The 24417-nt window shown below is 49.2% G+C and overlaps 1 protein-coding gene across 3 annotated transcripts in view; it reads left to right on the top strand.

Moving 5' to 3' along the window:
* Positions 1-20836, top strand: part of FHOD1 (formin homology 2 domain containing 1) — a 131746-nt gene extending 110910 nt beyond the window's left edge. For all 3 annotated transcript variants that reach the window (XM_066583139.1, XM_066583137.1, XM_066583138.1), the window contains 10 exons: positions 446-1317; positions 2749-2904; positions 2991-3173; positions 5296-5415; positions 8799-8960; positions 11544-11734; positions 12432-12624; positions 12724-12895; positions 14428-14604; positions 17704-20836. In XM_066583139.1, the coding sequence (XP_066439236.1) occupies positions 446-1317; positions 2749-2904; positions 2991-3173; positions 5296-5415; positions 8799-8960; positions 11544-11734; positions 12432-12624; positions 12724-12895; positions 14428-14604; positions 17704-17786 (2309 nt within the window). In that variant the 3' untranslated portion in view covers positions 17787-20836. The remainder of the gene's footprint in view (positions 1-445; positions 1318-2748; positions 2905-2990; positions 3174-5295; positions 5416-8798; positions 8961-11543; positions 11735-12431; positions 12625-12723; positions 12896-14427; positions 14605-17703) is intronic.
* Positions 20837-24417: the final 3581 nt, after the last annotated feature.

Here is a 24417-nt window from a genome sequence, read left to right as displayed (position 1 = left end):
CACATTGATGGTCTCTCACCCAGCCCACCAGGACCTTACTGTGATCTGATGAGGGGCAAGAACCCCGAACAGCTGCCTGTACTTGGTGGTGTAGCTCAGATCCCTGGTCATATTGCAGGGCCCATTGAAAGGTATAGTGACTCTTAGATTAGCTACTATTCCAATAGGTGGCGCTGTGGAGGATGAGTCCATCACTCATTGCCATGTCTGGTGAAATAATGCCTGAAGGCCACCAGTCCTCCACCCCTAATATATACTTATGCCGGCTTGTGATTTGTATATACTGAAATGTATGGAGGAATCGGACCCTAGAGATGTCTCCTCCTTTTATTTGATGGGCTTTCCTCCGTATCCGGTCATAATGCCGTCCATCGTGGACCAGGAATGATTCTACAGCCTGCAGGTCATTTCCATGTTACTGATTTCCCATTTCTTCTCCTTCCAGCGAGTCCTGGCGTCTCCCCTCCCCCAACCACTGACCGCAGCAGCTCGAAGAAATTTATGCTGGACATGTTATATACTAAGAAACAGAGCGACGCAGACACAGAAATTCTCAACGCAAAGAACGCGGCTTCTACGGACCCAGGGAAGCCACCGAAAGAGAGGAGATCTCCGGCAGCCAGGACGGAAGTCTATGAACCTGAGATCTCCCCCACCAAAGTGCCCGTGGAGAACGGCTCCGACTCCCGGAAAGGTGTGAGGGCCCAGTACAGCATCGATGCTGAAACCAACGCCAAGAACCTGGAGAAGACCCTCATGACCCCCTTCAAAAAGCCCGCCGAGACTCTGTGGGAGCCAACGCCGCAGCCCCAGGAGCTGGACCTGAAGATTAAAGACTTGGACTTCACGGACTTGTGTGAGGAGGAGGATTTCGATGTCCTTGATTTCGAGGTCGCAGAAACCGTTTCATCTTCTCGAGGATCCAACGTCAATCATTCTCCACCGTCCATTTCAGGGTTGCCCTTTCCACCCCCTCCTCCTCCACCGCCGTTTGGTGGTTGTCCCGGATTTCCTTCACCCATCCCTCCGCCTCCAGTGTGCCCTCCACCACCTCTAGGAAGGGGTCCCCATTTCCCACCACCTCCTCCCGCTCCCCCCAGCTTCAGCCCCGTCTCACAGGACTATTTTAATACAACTGCGAACAAGAAGAGGAAGACGGTGAAGCTGTTCTGGAAGGAGGTGAAGGACACGGAGTGCAACAGCCGGGGAAAGTTCGGCAAAAGCACTTTGTGGGAGTCGCTGGACAAGATCAGCGTGGACACCGAGAAACTGGAACATCTTTTTGAGTCTAAAGCCAAAGAACTCGTTTCGTCCAAGGTGAATGCGTCTGAGGTTTATTACATCCAAAGCTGGCTGCGCGTGTTGGCTTAACCCCTTCATGGCAGCAATACACCTTTTTACTGACCTCACTAATGGGCTTTAAACCAAAAAATACATCTTTTTAAAGTAGTGGCTTGACTGACTACTAGTAGACAGCCCGACTCCTGCTCTAACTGCCAGTAGCAGAATAACCTCAGATCCTGACAATTTAACCTATTACATGATACAATCAATAGCAACTGCAGCGTGTAAGCAGATGACAGTGGGAGGGGGCTCTTTCTGTCACCCATTGGCACCCCACAGTGTGATCGTAAGGTACCAACGGGTTCCCGTGGCAGCTGGAAACCTCCATGTCTGCCATGTAATGCAGCCTATTAGACCCTACCTCCCGCAGGCAAATAGGCTGCTGTTATAGGCTTAGTAGACTGCACTACATAAGTAATGCAGTGTACTATCCTAGCGATTGAATGATCACATCTTCAAGTCCCCTTAAGGGACTTAAAACTAGTGTCAAGAAAATTCAATAAAAGCTTCATTAAAAAAAACAAAAAAAAAAAACGATCAGCACCACAATTACTCCCCCCCCCCCCCCCTCCCCCATGTGTTCGCTGTACATAACCCTGTTCACTCATCTGATCATTGGTTCCTTTACACGGCCTGATTGCCAAGCAAACAGCATTCGGAGGAAGGATGGGGGTCCAATAAATAATCAGCCCATGTGAAAGACCCTTCACTGCATACACTGGGGTCCACATGTCAATAATCAGTTGGGCAGCTCTAATATACATTGTATCAGTTCTTCACCTTGTTCAAGATCTCCGTCAGTGAATAGGAAGATTCTTGTTTACATACAGAGACAGAAAACCTGCACCGCCCTAATACTGTGCAGAGCTGAGGGTTTGTTACAATTGTATCCTGTCCAGACAATCCTCTCTGCTACAATGGATCAGTCAACAGCCAAACTATCAGGACAGGAGAGAGGTTTGTGCTGTTGGTGTGTTCAGCTCACAGGGCATTGTCCTCTGCTGGATACATTGTAACAAACCGCTTTTGAAAATGGCAAAGCATTGGAAAAAAAGGTCTATTATATAGTTGCAGGGCTTTTTGTGACGGTGATTTTCCCCGCATTAGCGGCTGTCAAAGCGGGCATGTGTTCATCCGTGAAACGCACATGATGAAAATGTAGCATTTCATGGGTCCATAGACTATAATGGGTTAAACGCAGTCAAGCGAGGCATGCTGATGCTGATGACGATGTTTTGACTTTTTTTTTTTTTTTGTGGGTTCGAAAATCGTAGCTTGCCCTTCATCCTAGAGATCGGTGGAAATCCCAGCGCTCGGACCCTCGCCGGTCTACCCGCTATCGTCTGTCTTAACGATGTGACGGCTCCTGACTGTGATTTAACCCCAATTACAATGTTGTTACAGAAAGGGGTAGATGTAAAGAAACAAGCTCTGGTTGTCCTGGACCCCAAGAGAAGCAACGCCATCAACATCGGCCTCACGGTGCTCCCCACAGTCCACATCATCAAGACGGCCATCTTGAACTTTGACGAGTATGCTATCAACAAAGAGGGGATTGAGGTAACCTGGCGCCCACCTCCAGATCCCGCGTCGCGTCTCCTCTGCTGCAGTCTTATATACAAACGTATGTTCCTCTCTTGTTTCAGAAAATCCTCACAATGGTCCCGACAGAAGAGGAAAAGCAGAAGATCCAGGAGGCTCAGATCGCCAACCCCGATGTGCCCTTGGGATCGGCAGAACAGTTCCTCCTCACCCTGTCCTCCATCAGCGGCCTGACCTCCCGCCTCCAGCTCTGGGCCTTTAAGTTGGATTACGAGACCATGGAGAAGGTAGAGATGATATTGTGGGGTGCTTGGTTTGGTTTAAGGGTTCTCTGGTTTGGGCAAGCCACTTTCACGTTGGGGATGGCCCAATGAGTCGGCCAATTGGAGGTTTTGGTGTAAGAAAACACAGTTGTATGTCATGTATCTTGTGCTTCAGCAAACGTTTATATGGTCCCAGAGAACACCCGCAGAAGGTACTTACCCACATCCTATTTCTAACAGTGGGGAATATCTTAGGAGAAAGCAGTGCATTGTGGGAGCAGCACTGTTAAAGGGAACCTGTCAGCACTTTGTAGCTTTATTAAGCCAAGCAGCGGGTTAGAATTATCACCTACTTCTGTTGAGAAAACTTTATGGTTCTTTGTAAATCCATACTTGAGGAATCCAGGTTCCCGCGCGGCATGTAAATACATAAAATGAAAAATTTTGGTATTTGTATAGCGCCAACTTATTCCGCAGCGCTTTCAGGTAATTTTTTATTTATTACCCCCCCACCGGCTCATTTTACAGACCTCAGAAGGATGGAAGGCTGAGTCGACCTTGAGCCGCTACCTGAACCATTCGGGGATTGAACTTGCAACCTTCAGGTCGTGAGCGAGAGCTTACACTCTGCACCACACGAGGCCCAATATCCACTTTTGTTCCTCCTATGACGCACTAGACATCATCCACACAAGGCCTCTCTCACACGGGCCACAGCATCTGTGTGATATCGCTGCATTTTCTCTAGGCGATATTGCGATTTTGGAGCGCTCTTTTGCCAGGATTTTAGGGGGAGCTTGAAATATAAGCCCTAGCTGCATAAAAAAAAAGGCAATCCATCACTTAACAGGTGCTGTCCGCTCTGCCGCACCTCTCCTGCATGTATGACATACTATCATAGGAAGAGAGTGGGGCGGACTTATGGGGAAAGCCGGCAGAAAGTAGAAGGTCCGGCCCGCCTAATTTACATGCTGCAAGGAAATGTGATTCTTCAGGTATCGATTAATTAAGGGCCCGGGCAAAATAAACAGATGTCGGTGATCATTCCAACGCTGTGCTTGGGTTAGTATAGCCAAAAGGGAGGACGGGTTTCTTTTTAAGGTCCTTGTATCTACCTGCAGTAATGGGGGATGTGCTGCTGACACAGATGAAGCAGGATGGGGGATGAGTAGTCGTCCCCCAAACTGTCTGAATCGGCCTGTGTGAAAGCCAGTATAATGATCACAGATCTCGTTGATCGACGGTCATCACCTCGAACAAATCATGTGGTGTAAAAGGACCCTTGGGTCACATGACTGTCTACAGAGTGCAGATGAATCGCAGACAGACTCCGAGAAGAGATGATTTGCTTGCTCTTTGGGTGTGATTGGAGAAGAAATTGGTATAAGATGAGGACAAGGAAGGATTTTAAGTATTCTGGGACACCCCATAAGACACTGCTGGGTGTGAGTGCAGACTCGCATCCCTTCCACATTATACGGTATCGCCCTATTATGGGAAGTCCCCTTTAAGAGAGGACAGCGCTCTCCCGTCCCTCGTTGTAGGTTCTACTATTATAGCTCTGTTTTCTTAAAGAAAGCGCGTCCGGGCCGCGGGGGATCTGCTGCGCTGAGACTTCCAAGTGATCTCCCTCAGTTCTTCCGGGGGCCGGAAACTTCTCACAGACTAAAGAACGAAGGGGGATTAAGGACGAAGATTATACCGTATGGAAGATAATTACACGTGGGAGCGCGATGGGGGACGCACTGCAGCTGCGAGTCTGCTTCCACCCTGCGGGCGGGGGCTTAATATGCAATTATAGACCCCAGAGATGAGCCGCATTGTGTCCCCCGGAGGAGGAACGCTTCCTGTTTATAGAAAGTATAGTGGATGTGAGCAGAGAACTATAAACAGGAGGTCTATGGGAAGTTGTGTTATAAAATAATCAGCAATGGCGGACGGCGGCGAATGCGATATGTAGGTATATATAGCAAAAAAGGCTAAAGATTGTTACAGTTTCCCGTAAGTTCCGGACTAGCAGAATTTCTGTATTATCAGATACTGTATTAGTTTGGCTGTACACGCTCTGTAAATGAAGGGCTGAGGTTGTGCAGCAGAGCTTACAATCTACGGTGAGCACTAACCATCCTGGCGGTTCTTCCCATAGGAAATCTCTGAGCCGCTCTTTGACTTGAAGCTGGGAATGGAGCAGCTGTCGAAGAATAAGACGTTTAAGGTGATCCTGGCCTCGCTGCTGGCGGTCGGAAACTTCCTGAACGGGTCCAACGTAAGTCTGCCGCCTTCTGAGTCACCCAACCGGTCGCTTCGTCTGCATCTATTCCCGGAGCGTTGGGAGGGGGTGACGGAGGACAAGTACTACTTACACAGATATTACCTGTTTATTGCAGAAGCTGCCATGTCCCAGAATGCCTTTCTCACACCTCTTATGTCACCTCAGTCTCATTTTAGCAGATTAGCAGGGGGTTCCCGAGTGGCGGCCCCCCACAGATCAATGGTTGTCCTGGAAAACCCTTTTAATCAACATGCGATAAGTGGTGAGAAACAAACCCTTTCTAAGAGCTCCGCTTGCTGTCGGTGAATAAGAACATTCTTTTTTACATCCAGAGGCTCAAAACCTGTTCTGACCAAATACATGTCACAGCTGAGGCGTTACAATCGGATCCAGTGTAGACAATCCTCTGAGCTGAACATGCTGGACTGATACAATGTAACAGCAGAGGAGAGGGATCGGGGCAACCTCATATTACCATATTGTATCTACAGTAGAACATAGAATACATCAGAGGGGGGAGGGGCGTTGTTTAATTTATATGATGAAATTGATGGCAGCAACACATCTCACAAAAGGTGGGAGTGGGGCCGTGTCTACCATTGTGTATTCCCTCTTCTGGGAAGTGAGGAGACCAATTACTGAAATTTTGGGAGAGGAACGTTGTCCCAGTCTTGTCTGATGGCGGGTTCTAGCTGCTCCGCTGTCCTCGGTTATCTTTGCCGGATTTTCTGTTTCATAATGTGCCAACTATTTCCTATTGGTGGACGGTCCGGACTGCAGGCGGCCGGTGCAGCACCCGGACTCTTCTTCTGTGGGCCCATGCTGTAGGGATGGGGGCAGTATGGGGTTTGGCATTGTCTTACTGATATATACATGGCCTTCCCTGAAGAGACGTTGTCTGGATGGGGCGGATGTTGTTCTACAACCTCTATATACGGCTCAGCACTGATGGTGCCTGTCAGGATGTGTGTGCTGCCCACGCCGTAGGCACTAATGCCATCCGAGATGCAGGACTATGCCCTTATAACAAGCCGGATGGTCGCTCTTCTCTTGAGTCCGCAGGACACGGAGTCTGTGGATTTAAAATTATGATTCCTCTGACCGCAGAACAGTTTCTCATTTTGTTTCAGTTGATTGTAAATTAGCTTTTGCCCAAAGAAGACGCCGGCGTCTCTGGATTGTGTTGATGTCTGGCTTTTCTTTGCATTTATGGATGTACAGCTTTAACTTGCATGTATGGATTACACGGAGACCTGGATCCACAGACGGTGATTTCTGGAAGTATTCCCGAGCCCATGCAGTGATTGCATTACAGAATCACGCCTGTTTATAATGCAGCGCCGCCTGAGGGCCCGTAGATCTCGAGCGTCCGATATTGACAATCACCCTTGTCCCTTGTGCACAAGAGTTTCTCCAGATTTTCTGAACCTTTTGATGACATTCTCTACTGTGGATTTTGAGATATTTAAAGTCTTCACAATTTTACGTTGAGGAATTGGTTTCTGAAGCTATTCCACAATTGTTAAACTCAGTTTTCCACAGATTGCTGACCCTCTGATCATCTCTGCTTCTGAGAGACTCGGCCTCTCTAACAGGCTCTTTATATACACAGTCATGTGACTTAGTAGATAATTGACCCTCCTGCTGTTTTTCATTAGTAGCACTTACTTCTCCAGGCTTTTCTTACCCTTGGTCCCGACACTTGTGAGTTTCTAAATGAGTTAATTTAACATAAAACGGTGACATCTCTCCCACTTCCTTCTGATGTTCTTTTGTGAATAAAATCTGGTTAGATGAGATTTCCAAGTCATTGTATTCTTCTTCTTCACATTTATTCACATTTGACACAACGTCCCAACTTTTTTGGAGTTGGGGTTATATTCAGCTCATAGAGGATGGTATACAGCAGAGACAATTGAATCCAACCTTGATTTTAACAAGAATGTTTCCATTCACTGGCAGCAAGCAGATATCACGAAGACCATTTCATAAACTGGATGTCAGATTTAAAGGGGTTGTCCGGGTGCAGACCTATCTAATATGCAAAGGCCTATAGGTTTTTTCTTTCACCACACTTTGACCCCTTTGCGTGACCTTTGGAGCATCATTATGGTGTCATTAGATTCGTGACATCCTCACCACTGCCGTAAAACCATAACATTTGAGTTTGATACATGGAATGACCGTCAGGTGAGGTCACAGTTCCTATGTTAAAGGGGTTGTCCCGCGAAAGCAAGTGGGGTTATACACTTCTGTATGGCCATATTAATGCACTTTGTAATGTACATTGTGCATTAATTATGAGCCATACAGAAGTTATTCACTTACCTGTTCCGTTGCTGGCGTCCTCGTCTCCATGGTGCCGTCTAATTTCAGCGTCTAATCGCCCGATTAGACGCGCTTGCGCAGTCCGGTCTTCTCCGTGTTGAATGGGGCCGCTCGTGCCGGAGAGCTGCTCCTCGTAGCTCCGCCCCGTCACGTGTGCCGATTCCAGCCAATCAGGAGGCTGGAATCGGCAATGGACCGCACAGAGCCCGCGGTGCACCATGGGAGAAGACCCGCGGTGCATCGTGGGTGAAGATACCGGCGGCCATCTTACTAAGGTAAGTAAGAAGTCGCCGCAGCGCGGGGATTCGGGTAAGTACTAAACGTTTTGTTTTTTTTTTAACTGATGCATTGGGTTTGTCTTGCGCCGAACGGGGGGCCTATTGAATAAAAAAAAAAACCGTTTCGGCGCGGGACAACCCCTTTAAGTCTAGCAGCACCATTGTGCTTCAGCTAACAGCACCGCTAGGGAGAGTCAAGCATTGCCGAGCGACGTTCATATCAAGTGCTGACCAGTCTGACTGTTGCCATGTTCCCAAAATGTGGAAGACCGAGCCGCGGACGGCAAACAGTGCAAGCCGAATCGCCTGCTCGTCAGTTCTTACAACATTTACAACCATTTTTCCAATCGTTTTATGTTCCTGTAGTGAAGATCGGGTCAGTCTAGTTTTATAAACGCGGGTACAAGTGTGTTACAACAATAAAAGCGGCTGTACAGCGAGTCCTCTGCCCGGTGATCCAGCGCTGTGAGTTTTGATTGACTACGACGATCAGGTGGTAACCATAACCAAAATCCGGGAGGACCATGGGAGCTACAACAACGCTGGATGGTCAGGGGAACAAGCGGGTGGTTTTATTGTTTTAACACCAGTGCACCCATGTTTTAAAAAAATAGTTCACACCAGGACAACCCCTTCAGCGCTCCTAGTGTCCCATCATCCTTTTCACAGACCTATCTGAAGACCGTTACTAAATGCTTGTAATTTACTGATTGGCAATATCATTCTTACAGTCAGTGACACGTGTCTGTGGTTTTCTCTCCTGGTTCTCAGGCCAAGGGCTTTGATCTCAGCTACTTGGAGAAAGTCTCAGAGGTGAAGGACACCGTTCACAGACAGACGCTCCTCCACCACATGTGTAACATTGTGATTGAGAAGTTCCCCGATACCTCCGACCTGTACTCTGAAATTGCGGCCATTACTCGATCGTCCAAGGTAAGTGTCCAAAAAGGCCATCAGGTGATCACAGCAGCCTCTGCAATACAAATGGCCAGAAAAACCTTCCCAGACCTACTCACAAAACTAACTGTACTTTAGTTTGAGCACAATCCACTTTAGAAAAAAACCACCACAGACTTCCCTCATAATCTGCTGTTTTTAGCTGCGGAACCACATGTGGATGAACCCCTTTCATTGTAGCCAATGTCCATGCAGGTTCCGCATCAAGAAGTGACATCTCACTTTTTTTTCCCACACTTGGATTTAAAATTCGCACATGAAAAATAATCCACGCTGTATAGACTACAGATTTCCCTTCAAACGATTGGTAAACGTTCAGATGCAGATTCACCTTCGAGTTGATGCAGAATCTGCGCAGATTTCACGCTAAATCTGTGTTCGGATCTGCCGTCTTATTATAGCTTTAGGGTGCGTTCACACGGGGATGATTGTATTGCAAATTTTCCTGCAGATCTGAAGCAGATTTCACCCTTTCCATTGGGTACAAATTGAAGGGATGATATCCACAGCAGATCAACTACATGTGAACGCACTTTTAGGGTATGTTCACACATAGTGGTAATGAAGCAGAGGTCAGCAGTGGAAACTTCTGCACCAAAATCCACAGAATAAGCAGAGTCGAAATCCGCACCAAAATACGGTGCGGGTTTTGACTAAAAATTGGCCGCTTATCCGCAGCTGATTTCAGCAGCCCCAGCGCTCCCCTGCAGCACTACCCTGTACCAGAACAAGGGACGGCTGGATACATTAGAGGACACAGGATTTGGCTCCAGCCCTCTGTAGTGCTGAGAGAAACCCAAACATAAAGACGCCAATGAAAAGCAGGACTCTTTTAAATTTAGTTGAAGGAGTGAAGTCTGCTGTGGAGCTGCGACAAACGTGCGGATTTCCTGTGGATTTCTGCACCCGTGAGGTCGGTGCAGATGGGTCGGGCCGCAGTGTAAAATCTGCACCTGATGCTACTGATTCACAGCGTTCATTACAAAGGCGGAAATCTACAGCAAACTATTCACATGTTGTGGATTTATAACCCATCGCTTCTGCTGCAGAAGCCCAACACATGTTTTCCACACTGTGCAGATGAGATTGTTAATATCCTCCACCTTGCTTGTATTGTAAATGCTTCTGATTTTCCATGCGGAAATTCCACATCGTTATGGCACTTGTGGACTTTACCTAAGAGCCCCATCAGACGGCCAATTTTCCCGTCCGAGTTCTGTCCATGTATTTCTCAGACAAGACCCATTATAGCCAATTTAGCTATTCAGCGCACTTTGACACTGACAGTCCGCATGAAAGCACTTGCAGCATGTCCCATTCTGGTGTGACCCATGACCCAAAATCGGACATGCAATGTCCACTGCCTGTGGGTATCGGACAGTACATGAACACGCGTGTTGGTGTGCTGTCTGATGAGCGTGGCATCTGAGCAGATCAGGCGTTACTCACACTCGGCAGTCTGAATACGGCCTAAGAGTTCTACTTGTATGCAGTCTGCACAGTCATCTATGAATGAATGTAATGTAATGCATCTCACAACCAGCAGCACACGCTCTGCCGCACAATCAATCCAAAAATAATAGGTCAGCACGCAGAGCTTCTATAAAAAGACTTTTCTATATTTTATTCATTACAATTAAAAAGATGTTACATTACAACAGAGACGAGTCTCCAATGTGCAGCAGACAGGCGGAAGGAAGGGAGGCATACAACATATCCAGTGCTTAGAATTATAGATCTGCTCAAAAAAAAGTATACACATAAGCAGCAGTACATAATGTATAAAGCCCACCTTACCACCGGCACCCCGACACATGGTTCACATCCAAGCTTCCTCAGGAGGTCCCTCAGGCAGTCATCTATGAAGTAAACATCCTGGACTCCAGGCTGATACATCTTAAAGCCCATTTACACGGGATGATTATCGTTCACAATCGTTCCAGTACCCGCGGGAATTTGAACGATAAGCGTTTCATATAAATGCAGGCAGAAAACTGAACGACGAGCCGTTAAGTGTAAACAGTCAGTCACTTCTTAACGACTTTCTGCTTACAGTGAATGGAGGCGGCAGGGGAAGAACGATCACCGTCCCTTCCGTCAGCGGTGTGAGAGATCCAGCAATACTCGACCCGTATAACAGCACAGGAGCGACCATCACTGGGACATCGGGCATCACTTGCCTGATAGCTCGTCCCTTGTAAATGGGGCACTACCTGCACTGATACATTGTAGCAAACTATCAGGACAGGAGAGAGATTAGAACTACTGATGGAGTGTCTAGACTGGATCCAATTGTAACAAACCCCAGCTGTGAGAAGTATTAGCCCAGGACGGGTTTTCAGGCTTTGAATGTGGACAAGAATGTTCCCATTCCCTGAAAGCAAGCAGAGATTTCTGGGGAAAAAGACGAAGAATTGAATCGTCATCCAATAAAGCCAAAAGAGCCTTAGAATAAACATTGGGTTTGCATCCTGTTTGCCTCTTGCAGCTTTCGTATTTAGTTTGAGCCCCTCGTCCTATTTGGCTTGGTGCTCATCCAGAAGCTCTTCTGCTCAACAGGTGGATTTCGATGACCTGGCAGACAGTCTGGTGCAGCTGGAAAGGAGGTGCCGGGAATCATGGGAGAGCCTTAAAGTCATCGCCAAACATGAGACAAAACCGGGCTTAAAGAACAAAATGACCGACTACCTGAAGAGCAGCACCGACAAAATAGTCATCCTGAAGATCGTGCACCGGAGGATCCTTAACCGGTAAGAGGGAAAGTATTAACCCTGCGGATATCCTCTGTACGATGCCAATGTATAGAGGCGTTAAAGGAGACGTTTAAACGGGGTATCGGAAAGCGCAGTTACTTGCAGTACCACAATTCGCCACTGTGAGCAGCAGATAATTTCCATATACAACTATGCAACAGCGCCCCCAGTTCTAATCTGGCTAAGGCCGCCTGCAGACCGGTGGGTCGGATCCCGCATTTTTGGCGTCCGCACATACTTTCTTTCTTTTTTTTACCGTCTACAAGCAGAAAATCAGGTTTTTCAATAGCATGCTATGGGCCGTATTTGCTGCGGAATCCAGAGGTGGACGACCGCTCTGGATTCCACAATGCAGATCCGCCCGTGTGCAGGCGGCATAAATAAAGGTATATTTTAATCTCAGCCTCAGAATATACCATAAATGTCTGATAGTGCATGTAGCCGCTCTGGGACCCACACCTACTAGAACAAGGGGCCCCTGACCTGCCTCGCCACGTCCCAGTGCCCACCGCATCCTAGCTGTGGAGGTGGCTGGATGGACAGCAACAGCATAGCGCAGTCACCTCTCATGGTGCGGATGTGACAGCTAGCGGGACATGGACAGGGGGTTAACGGGAGACGAGCCTTGATCAGCACATAGTGTGCGCGGCTGCGGTTTACACCAGACATAGACGGCCCTCTGTTCTGTCGGCAGGTTTCGGTCTTTCTTGCTGTACGTCGGCTACTCCTACTCCTCTGCCAGAGACATGAAGATAACGAGATTCTGCCGGATAATCAGCGAGTTCGCTCTGGAGTACAGGACGGCGCGTGAGAGAGTGCTGCAGCAGAAACAGAAGAGAGCTGCGTACCGAGAACGGAACAAGACGCGAGGGAGGATGATCACTGAGGTAAAGCGACTCGTTAATAACACCCACTTTATGTAGTATTGTACTTTGGGGGATTGAACACGGTGAAGGGGCACCAACTATGACACCTCGTCTTCACAGACCGCCAAGTTTTCCAGCGCTGCTACAACAGCCAAAATGACGACTGAGAATAACATCACATTGACGAGCAACAGGTTAAAGAGCCAATCATCAGAGGAGGGGCACGAAAATATGACCAACATGCTGATCTCCTCCACGGAGCCCAACACCCGCAGGAGCCGCGGTGTCCGAAGTAAGAACTGCTCCTCAGTCACTGCAGAGCTCTGTACCTGCTGGGGGAGTCTCTGAGTACATACACTACTTATCCTGTATTATACTCCAGAGCTGCACTCACTATTCTGCCGGTGGAGTCACTGTGTACATACATTACTTGTACTGATCCTGAGTTACATCCTGTATTCTACTCCAGAGCTGCACTCACTATTCTGCTGGTGGAGTCACTGTGTACATACATTACTTATCCTGTACTGCTCCTGAGTTACATCCTGTATTATACTCCAGAGCTGCATTCACTATTCTGCTGGTGGGGTCACTGTGTACATACATTACTTATCCTGTACTGCTCCTGAGTTACATCCTGTATTATACTCCAGAGCTGCACTCACTATTCTGCTGGTGGAGTCACTGTGTACATACATTACTTATCCTGTACTGATCCTGAGTTACATCCTGTATTATACTCCAGAGCTGCATTCACTATTCTGCTGGTGGAGTCACTGTGTACATACATTACTTATCCTGTACTGCTCCTGAGTTACATCCTGTATTATACTCCAGAGCTGCACTCACTATTCTGCTGGTGGAGTCACTGTGTACATACATTATTTATCCTGTACTGATCCTGAGTTACATGCTGTATTATACTGCAGAGCTGCACTCACTATTCTGCTGGTGGAGTCACTGTGTACATACATTACTTACCCTGTACTGATCCTGAGTTACATGCTGTATTATACTCCAGAGCTGCACTCACTATTCTGCTGGTGTAGTGACTGTGTACATACATTACTTATCCTGTACTGACCCCGAGTTATATCCTGTATTATACCCCAGAGCTGCACTCACTATTCTGCTGCTGGTGGAGTCACTGTGTACATACATTACTTATCCTGTACTGATCCTGAGTTACATCCTGTATTATACTCCAGAGCTGCACTCACTATTCTGCTGGTGGAGTGACTGTGTACATACATTACTTATCCTGTACTGACCCCGAGTTATATCCTGTATTATACCCCAGAGCTGCACTCACTATTCTGCTGCTGGTGGAGTCACTGTGTACATACATTACTTATCCTGTGCTGACCCCGAGTTATATCCTGTATTATACCCCAGAGCTGCACTCACTATTCTGCTGGTGGAGTCACTGTGTACATACATTACTTATCCTGTACTGATCCTGAGTTACATCCTGTATTATACTCCAGAGCTGCATTCACTATTCTGCTGGTTGTTGTTTGAAACATGCAGAAAGCTCAACATACCAGGCACTCCAAGTAACTTACTGAGCTTCTATATGGTAGCTTTCCCCTTTCAAATGAGTCTGTGCAGACTGACGTAAAGTTGAGACTTCCCTGAATGCTGAGTGATTTCAGCTCTGAAGCTTCAGAATTGTGGATTTTGAATCCAATTGCTTTAGCACCTCTGACGTCTAATCTTCGGATCACACTAGATCTGAGCACGGTGTTTGTTAGCAGTTGTCAGCGGGATCGTCAGCTCCACTTATAACTAGGATGTTCTTCTGATGTAACTCCTCTGTTTCAGGCTTGGGCCGGACGAGCCCCCCTGACCTGTCTGGCAATAAGGAGGAGCCAGGCGGGGCCGCTGTAGACGCCTCCGATGAAATCATGGACAGACTGGTGCAGTCGGTGACCCAGAACCCAAACCCAAGAGCAGTGGCCCCCAAAGAACGGAAGAGATCAAGAGCCAATCGGAAGTCCTGTGAGTAGTGTGTGATGGGAGACCCTGACAACTGGGCGGGCCGACATCTGCGAATGTTACAATGAGGGTCTAATGCTGCGTTTAAGCGGAATGATTATCGTTCACAGACTCGTTGAAACGAAAATCGGGAGGTGGTTCAGATTCACCCGGCATAAAAACTGGCAGCAGCGCCCAGGAATATGACACTGAGTGAGAAGTGAAATGCGCTGCCCGAGCGGGCGACCGGCTGATGGCGCGACCGGCTGATGGCGCGACCGGCTAATGGCGCGGCCGGCTGATGGCGCGGCCGGCTGATGGCGCGACCGGCTGATGGCGCGACCGGCTGATGGCGCGACCGGCTGATGGCGCGACCGGCTGATGGCGCGACCGGCTGATGGCGCGACCGGCTGATGGCGCGACCGGCCGGTTCGCTTGGGAAAACAAGAATCGTGCGGTTCTCATTCTGTCTATAGAAAGGCCATAATCCGACCAGCAAACCCGGAAACACCCCAAAAATAGTCATAAAAAACACATAAAATTTTTGGCGGATTTTGTTTGCAAGCCCAACAAGACAGAAAAGACCCTCAGGGCGTGTTCACACGAGCGGATGTACCTGCGCACAATACGCAGCGAGAGAACCCATTGATTCCAGTAGGTTCGTTCACGTGATGTGCGATCGTGTAAGCATTCACCCATCTTTGTTCGCATTTGCGCTCTGCAGCCTATGGAACTCATTGGGCGTGCGTAAATGTGCGCGACAAGCAGAAAGCCGTGTATTTATATGTTTTTGAGCGCACAAACAGTTAATTTGCGCACACAGAAAACGCACCGGAACAGGTGAAATACGCGGGTATAAACGCATTTCAGTCACGCAAGCATGTAGCGTGTTGCGCGGCCAAAATGCGCTTACGGCCGTGTGAACAAGCCCTAAAATGAAGACTCAGGACGATTCTTGTGCCGACATCTGCCTCACAGAGTACAGCGCGCAGTAAAACGCCGGACGGCGAGATGGAAACCCAACAGACCCCGGTATAGGTAACGGCGGCCATCAGGAGCCGTTCGCAGGCGGATCCGGCACTTCACTTATTTTTGTTGTTCGGCTACCATGACTGAGCCAAGCAACAGCGGACGTAGCTGAACCGCGCCAGAACCCGCCGCAGGTTTTAGAAAAAAATAGCGCTGCCAAAGTAAAAAACGTATTTTATAATTTTTTTTAAATCCATCCTTCGATTAACCCTTTGCAATCCAATTTTGGATTCAGGGTTTCCTAGGAGGCTTTCTCTTTCTGCCATTATACAATGGCACCATCTGCTGGCTAGAGCCAGTACTGCAGTGTGGGACATGCTGGACAGGCCTCCAACAACAGAGCAGCCAGTAATCTACAGTAAGAATACCCTGCCGGACGTCTTCCGACATCAGAAGCTGTACAGGCTTCAATCAGAATGTCTTTAGAGGTCAGACAGTGGATTGGAAAGGGTTAATGTGGCGTCACCCGAGGCGTCAGGCGTGACTGGGTGCTGCAGCAGAGGACCCACAGGATGCCAACCAGAGGGGATAACTTGCTGATCGGTGGGGGTCTCACTGTTCTGTGTCGTCCTCCTGACGGGAGGGCTGGGGTACTCGGCAGCCCTTGTAATGAATGCAGCGCCAACTGTGCCAGCTCAGCCAGCGCTCCGTTCATCCTGATGTCATTCCAGGGGCAGAAGCATGGGGGTCCCGTTCTGCAGGTCGGCGGAGGTCTCAGCGGTCCGTTATCTCCTACTCTGTGTATAGGGATCACTTGTGATCTTGCTACAACCCCTTCAGTGGTTTAACCTGTTAGCTGCTGTGGACGTGGCCTCCGGACGCCCGTACATACTGAGGGGGATCCGCTGTGATCGCTGCTTGCTGGGCTACACTTGGACTTGCTTCACTTGGCGGGGTCAGTGGCGGCCCAACAATCGGGTAATCAGCATGTGGATACCCAGGTCATCCTGAGCCTATAAGGGGGTTTGTGTTACACGCGGATACGGGTCACTCCACGCTGCGGCGCCGACCGGCGATCCTCTCATCCTAATGCGGATACTGGTAAAGGCTGCAGATTTTCTGCAATCGCTTCCATGTGGGAAATCCTCAACATTTGCGCTACTCATCAGCGTTCGCACTCAGCAGATCTGCGGCAGATTTCATTCTTTCAGTTGAATATAAATCGAAGAGGTGCAATCTGCAGCCGACCCGCAGCATGAGCGACCGCAGCGCCCCTTCACGGGCGGATGCATTCTGTTTGTGACATGCGCAGCGTGAAAAAAACGAAGACCGTTAGTTGGCCCACTTTTTACCGTCTCCTGGCCTCATGCATAAAAACCGCCGTGACCGCGCATTACTGCGTTCTAAGACTTGAATGGGCGACTTTGGGCCGTAATATGGAAAAAAATGCAGGTTGTAATACAGCAATGCGAACAATGGCGATCTGTGCTGTCCGTGATACATGTAATATAGACCTGATATACGCCCGTGGGGAGGAGCTCTGATGTTCGCGCCGCCGGTTTGACAGGGTGAGAACTTCAATTACAAAATCTTTGCATTTGGCGCAGATTTTGAACTCCATTGATTTGGTAAATAGTGAAAAAACACACAGAAACCGCCTTACGAAGCGACACGCCACGTCTGTTTCTTTTTTTACGCGATGTGGATTTTAAATCCACCTTCGGAAAAACTGCGTTGTGAAGACAGACGCGCGGATTCCCATTGAAATAAATGGGCTGTAGATTTTGGCGTGGATTCCGTGCCGTTATCCGCCATGTTGACGCACCCTATGAGGCGCAGAGTCTGAGACTTTAATATGCATTTGTTACCTGTGGCATGGACCCGCTTTGAGAAGGGCAGCGTCCGCAGCGCAAATCTGCGCCAAAAAATTGGCGTGTTGTGGATTTAAATTTCGCACAGCGCGTCGATTCTGCGCATATTTTTACCGCAGCGCGTTGGCGAGATTAATTACAATTTTAAAACTTCTCCTGGCATGTCCGGCTGCACCAGAGCCCTTAATAGCCTAAGTGATGCGCTGAGTATTCGGGGTCCGCACACCCCGGTGATTGGTCGTCTTGTGCGCTCGCCACTGACTTTCACACCCTTTTCTTACAGTGAGAAGAACCCTGAAGAGCGGGTTGAGCGACGATCTGGTTCAGGCGCTGGGACTGTCCAAATCATCAGAGGTGGCGGTGTGATCGACTCCTGCATAGACTGCTTACATACTAGTCCGCTGCCCCCTGTGGTGGGATACGGAATGGCAGCCCAGTGAGAGGGTCCTATTTGCATGGTACAACTGGACAATGCAATGAATGGAGCAGAAAACGCCACTAGATGGGACTGCAGCGCTTACTGTCCGCCATCACCGATCAATGTTACATTATAGGCACCGTCCATCCGCAAGGAGATCTGCTTCCACGACCGCTCTCGCCATCGCTCACGGCAACGCTGTACGTTCGCAACAAAGATGTAGCCGAGCCGGCGGATGGTTGGAACCTCTGACTATGGGCGCTCTGCGGAGGGGCGCACACAGAACTGCTCTCCGTTTACAAGTGCGGCTCAGAACAGCACAAACTAATATATATATATATATCCTCCTCACCAGTAGTGATGGAAACCAAGCTCACCACTGGTCGACGACTAACTGTAAACCAGGTTCAGCTGCGTCCCTGCATGTGGGCACGGCTAACCAACGGCAGCCGCGTGGTGCGCAGGACGTTCTATATGGTACCATGCAGAATCACTAATATTGGATCCTCTTGCCCCTCCTACGCTCAGCACTCCAGGGGTTAACGCTATAACATGTATACGATGTACAGCGCCACCTTGTGGCTAATAGTTTTGCACATCACATTGATTGAATGTAACTATATGGGCTGCAGTTACGGAGGTCCGTCTGCTCGGTGCCCCATGTAGGCATCCAGAGGGGCTCGTATATACAGAGTGTCAGAAGTTGGCTGCAGCGGCAAAATATGCGCCAATGACTAAAGGCTTATTTACACGGCGGTTAAAACGCGCCCGTTCTGTATGTTTACGAGCCACGCAGAACCGGTGCGCTATAGAATAACTCGTTGGGATCATTTACACAGCCACGCGGTAGTGCAAGACGGAAAAACGGAAGCGCGCCCATTATGCGCTATGGAGGGTTATAAAAAAAAAAATGGCGTCTCACCCGGACGTACCCGCCAGTTTCACGCGACTGCAATGCCAGTTTTTAGTTTTTCCAATTGCTACATGCCATTGTCTCACAACAAGCGCCGTAGTGAAAATCGCGGGTTTGACTGCGATATCGGTCTGACTATTCGCGCACGCAGCCGTGTAAACGCAGCCTAACATGACCTCTCCAGTATCGTAGAGCAGCTTCATACGTCCGCTGACGAATCGCGGCCCTGCGATGCGATACGGTTTACGTATCTCACGAGATAAAGTTACTCAAAGCTCTTCCGGACGCTGCGCCTCTGCCGCCCGGCGCTCCCCGCTCACAACATGCGCTGACGGGCGGGCAGAGGAGCGCACGTCCTATGTTTACCTTGTACTGACCGGCGGCACTGTCACTACATGGGCCGCGGTGGCCGGCCGTCTCCTCCCTCCTGTAACGCGGCTCGCTGTCCTTGCTGGGACTGGATGAAGCCGACCGGCTCACCAGGCAGGTGTATTTGTCCGAGTCTCGTCCTCCTTACCCGCCGCCCGTCCTGCGAGCTTCTATAACCACTGATCCTGCCGCACCGCTGCTTCTCATCTGTGTATAGTGAAGGTGCACTGAGAGGGTTAATCTGGGGCAGAGCCTGACGCCCATAGACTGGGTAGTGGGGGGTAGCAAGGTGCCACCACCTGGGGGTCAGACCTCTTAGACCCGTGTATGGCTGCTGCTCCTGCAATTTTTGGATTCTGCACTTCCGTGATTTTCGGGGTTCCTAAACACTAGTTATTAAAGCGGCCGCCCGCTTCTGGACAAACCAAGATGGCCGCATCGCTTCTCCGGCTACATGACGCGCACTGCTGTGATTGGCCGGTAAAGCTCATCAGAGAAGCAGTAGTGGGAGAATTGGGGCAGCCATCTTGGTTTGTCCTCAAGCGGACGGTCGCTTTACGGGTGCAAAAGCAAAAAAGTGCATGGCGCGTGCGTCTACACGCGAGGTTCATGCGCTGCGATTCTTTTTTTGCTTCCATACGTATAAACGCTGCGATGCGTTTTTCTCGTTAAGTGCATCATACTTGTATAGAAAATTGCAGATTTGCCAGTGCGATCAGATGCACCCCGAGGCCGCTTTCACTTGCGTGTATTATGGGCGAGCGTCCCGCCCCGACCGCAGGTCTACTGACCCAAACGCGGCATCTCGGGGATCAGCAGACCTGCGGTCGGGTCAGGAAACTCATTCGCAATACTGGCGCAAAAAAGCGCCCCAACACTGTGATGTGATATACTCCCCTCTGGGTCTCTTACTTTCTCATGACCACATGCAGATGGTACACGTTCACAGCGCCTCCCACAGGCCGCAGCGGAGCAGCGGTTGCCAAACATCAATACTAAATCGTTCTTTGTAACTTCACTGCGCTTAAAGGGGCGGTGCAGGAAAAAAACATAGCTGCTTCATTCCCAGAACAGCGCTGTACCTCTCTAGGGGTTGTCTCTGGTATTGCAGTTCAGCTCAATTGCAGTGAATGAGGCTGAGCTTGCAGTACCACACCAAACCTGTGGACAGTGGTGGCGCTGGTTTAGGAATAAAGGCGCCATGTTTTTCTAATCCTGGACAGTCCTTTTACATTTCCGAGCCTTCTGTACACCCCCTGCTGGCTGCATAAGTTATGACACCCCCCATAAGACACTCCTAGACCATCTCTCGGACCCCACCTCTTACCACTTGTAATGCCATGTGCTGCACATGAAGGGTTAACGCACTGGGAATCCTGGGCAAAGTTTATATTTAATGTATTTTAACGGTCACCTTTATATTTATTTTTTAAAGGGCTTTAGTCAGGAGAGCGTTTAGTGCCTTGATCCGTGGACGTGGCCGCGCCCCCGCGCCATTTCTAGTGTAGGTTTTGGGGACTTTTGTAATGAAGAAGGTGGCTTTCGCTATGTGCAGAGATCACTCATCACGCTGACATCCGGCCGCTCACGGAGAGTGACGCACAAGGCCTGAACAGTATTAGGAAGTCATTGCACCGCCGTCTGTAGCGTCACCGCGGAGGGAACGGCGCTTCTTGTAAACTTGGTTGTTTCTTCAATAAAAGTCATTAAAAATTATTTTTTTTAGTTTTCTTCATGGATTTTAATAGTAGAGGAATAGAGAAATGAGGAACTAAACACAAGTGTTGTCATAGGGACCGCGTGTAAGGAAGTCGCCATCAACCTGAGTGCTGGTGGCTACATGCTGACATGGATAGGGATTTGCATCAACGTGTCACACACCAGGAAGGAGCCCAGTACAATTGGCGCACATTGGGCCGTCTGCATGCAACAAAAGTGTAATCTTTACCCGCTGAGAGCCGCCGTGGGCCAATTAGTGGCATACATAAATTATATTACATCCAGTCGTCCTCACGCCTCCCGCTATGCCCCACCCACTTCTGATAAAAGACACAAGTGCATAAGATAAAAAGTTACATATTTATGCCCAAGAATGGTGCGGGCAACTTTTTGACTCCAAGTTGTGCGCAACTCGTCATAAATTCCCCACCAAGGTTTCCAGAACAACCCTGCACCAGGCAGCAACCAGCAGGTAATGTGGTGATCGGAATGTCTCAGTAGTGCAGCCTCAGGGGTCAGCCGTGCCTTCAAGTGAGGGGAAATAGGCCGCAATGTGCATTCACAGCTCCTTGCAGCAGGACCTTTCATTTGCCACAAACTATAATGCAAAAGCGCCCCCACCCCTCAGCTACGGCACAGCCATTGGTGTCAGCTTCATGCATACCAGCAGCAAGTATCACTTCAATTACCCTGGTCTCCTCTTCTCTGGTGCTCTGAGATGTTGGAGAGGAGGTGGCCCTGTGGGACCACTCAAGTGACACGCTGGTGTGAGAGATGGACACCAACTAACTGTTGGCAGCAAAGAGGGAGAGCTAATATAGAGGCACAAGGAGCCATTACTGTGTGGGGCATAAAAGAGTACAATATTACTGTAAGGGGGCCGCAGGATAGTGAGTTTGTGCCCAGAGACAAGGCTTTGGTGGAAGACATAGTCATGGTGGTCTGGGCCTGGATGAAGGAGAAAAAGGAAAGCAGGTGACCCCAGCCAGACCTGTCACCTGTGGTAATTGGAGGTAACTGTACTGTAATCACTATCACTGTATAACTTATATCTGACTATTATATGGTGGCCACATTCGCAAGAGCTGCATAACAAACACGCTGTCTGTCTCTACATATAAACCTAATTTCAGGAGTGGATTACAAAGGGGGGTGGGGGGAGTAGATGCGGTCCACTCCTAGTTGTGTCATCAAAAATTACATCAAGACAGCAGATGAAATACCCTAAAGCATCCTGGAGACTCCATATTTAAACGGAGAGCAAGCAGCCCCGTATACCAGATTCCCATTCTCAGAAAGTAGAGTTGCCACATGATAGTCACAGACTGGTGATTTACGGACACGTGGTTGGTGTGGGAGCTAGAACAGTCATGTATTGTGATTACTGCAGTCACTGGACTGGAACAATTATCGCCAGGCTCCACCCCATGTATCACCGGAATCATCCAATCCCCTTCACCAACATACATCTTATCCCCAATCCGCATCATTTAGGAGAAATGTAGTCACACAATCGGGAAAGCTCTAGTACCCTGTTGGACCACCTCTAGCTTGGATACAAGATGTAATACAGAAGGGCATGGAGGCTCTAGTACCCTGTTGTACCGCCTCTAGCTTGGATACAAGATGTGATACGGGGGGCATGGAGGCTCTAGTACCCTGTTGGGCCGCCTCTAGCTTGGATAAAAGATGTGATCCTGGCGGGCATGGAGGCTCCAGTACCCTGTTGTACCGCCTCTAGCTTGGATACAAGATGTGATACGGGGGGCATGGAGGCTCTAGTACCCTGTTGTGCGATGGTGAGTTTCACAGTCAGAACACGTCATGGGCGCTGTGAGATCAAATGTCCTTCATCCAAGCATCTGGAATTGGTTACAGCAGATACAGGGGTGTAATAATAGTGCCACCTGACTCTGGATAGCGGACAGCAGAACAGTTGGAGCAGCTGGTGCTTGTCGGACTATCAGATGCTCCTTTCTACTGGTGGTCTGTCGGGGTTCCTGAGCCCAGTCACCTTGTGTGCCCCCATCCACTGGTCCCAACACCCCCTAACAGTCTGGTCAGACAGTCCTCTCTACTGGTGGTCTGTCGGGGGTCCTGAACCCGGTCACCTTGTGTGCCTTCATCCACTGGTCCCAACACCTCCTATCAGTCTGGTCAGGTCCTCTCTACTGGTGGTCTGTAGGGGGCGCCCTGAGCCCGGTCACCTTGTGTGCCCTCATCCACTGGTCCTAACACCTCCTAACAGTCTGGTCAGATACTTGTCTCTACTGGTGATCTGTAGGGGGCGTCCTGAGCCCAGTCACCCAGTGTGTCCTCACATCCACTAGTCCCAACACCTCCTAACAGTCTGGTCAGATGCTCCTCTCTACTGGTGGTCTGTAGGGGGCGCCCTGAGCCTGGTCACCTTGTGTGCCCCCATCCACTGGTCCCAACACCTCCTAACAGTCTGTTTAGAATGCCCGGCGGGGGACAATTCAACCATACGACCATCCAGCTTCTCACACCCCAATAATGCGCCCCCTCTGGTAACGGGGTGAAATCTCTTCTCTGCGTCGTAGAGGCATCTAGTGGCCAACAAGTTCTACAAGCAGAAGAAGAGGTCACTACAAACAAGGAGCCTCCGAGAGCCTCTTATAGGCCAAGAGGGGAACCACTTTTAGGGCCTCAGGTGACAAGACCGTCCATCTAATCACCACAACTCCCAGCATTTACAGATCTGTCTGAGATGGATCTGCAGCAAAACGCCAACTTCTTCTGCGGGCAGATTGTTTTCTGAGTGTTTACAATCCAGTGCTGGCGTTGGCGTCAAAATACTGATATATTGCCCAAATGTGTGAACACGCCAAGGGGTGCAGCCTGAGAGCAGCGCATCATCTTGTAGAGAACGCCTGTTCTACCAGCAGGACTTTATATTGTGATGCCGGATACTAATAATTACATCGTAGAAGGGGGAAGAAGGGAAGCAAAGTGAGTTAGAAAGATCCAGAACTTTTACACAAAGTTTGGCTTTATTAATGGAAACTTTCTTTAAAGGGGTTTTCTTACAACTTAAAAATTGTTCCACAGCCGCTCTGTCCTTCCTGGTTACTGGAGACCAGGACATGTGACTGCCTCAGCCAATCACGAGCCACAGCAGGGATCTTCTACAGCCAGTGATGGGCTGCAGCAGTCACATGACCTGGGCAGCAGCAACCAAGGAGAACAGAGCGGTATTGAAGTAATTTGAAGTCGTGGGAAAAGCCCTTTTAAAGGAGATATCCAGGACTCTGTGGTCCCTTTACACGCACGACTGTCACCTGACAGCCGTCCCAGTGATGCCCGCTCTTGTGCTTCTACACAGGAGGATCATTGCTCAGTGGATGGAGATCGAGGTGCCGAGGATCATTCCAGCTCACCTCCGTTCATCATAAACTGGCTGCTGGTCGTAGATGAATGACGAACTCTTTTCATGTAGCGGAAGACCAACCATGATTTTATGGCCGACATGAAAGATCCAGTCAGCAATTTCTCTTTGATCGGTCTTCCACTGCACAATTATCACACAAGCTCTTCAATCTAATAAGCAATTTTTTATA

The sequence above is a fragment of the Eleutherodactylus coqui genome, chromosome 11 (genome assembly GCF_035609145.1).
Source record: "Eleutherodactylus coqui strain aEleCoq1 chromosome 11, aEleCoq1.hap1, whole genome shotgun sequence".
Taxonomy (NCBI): Eukaryota; Metazoa; Chordata; class Amphibia; order Anura; family Eleutherodactylidae; genus Eleutherodactylus; species Eleutherodactylus coqui.
Note: the sequence above shows the minus strand (reverse complement) of the source record. Positions and strands in the feature narration are given on the sequence as shown.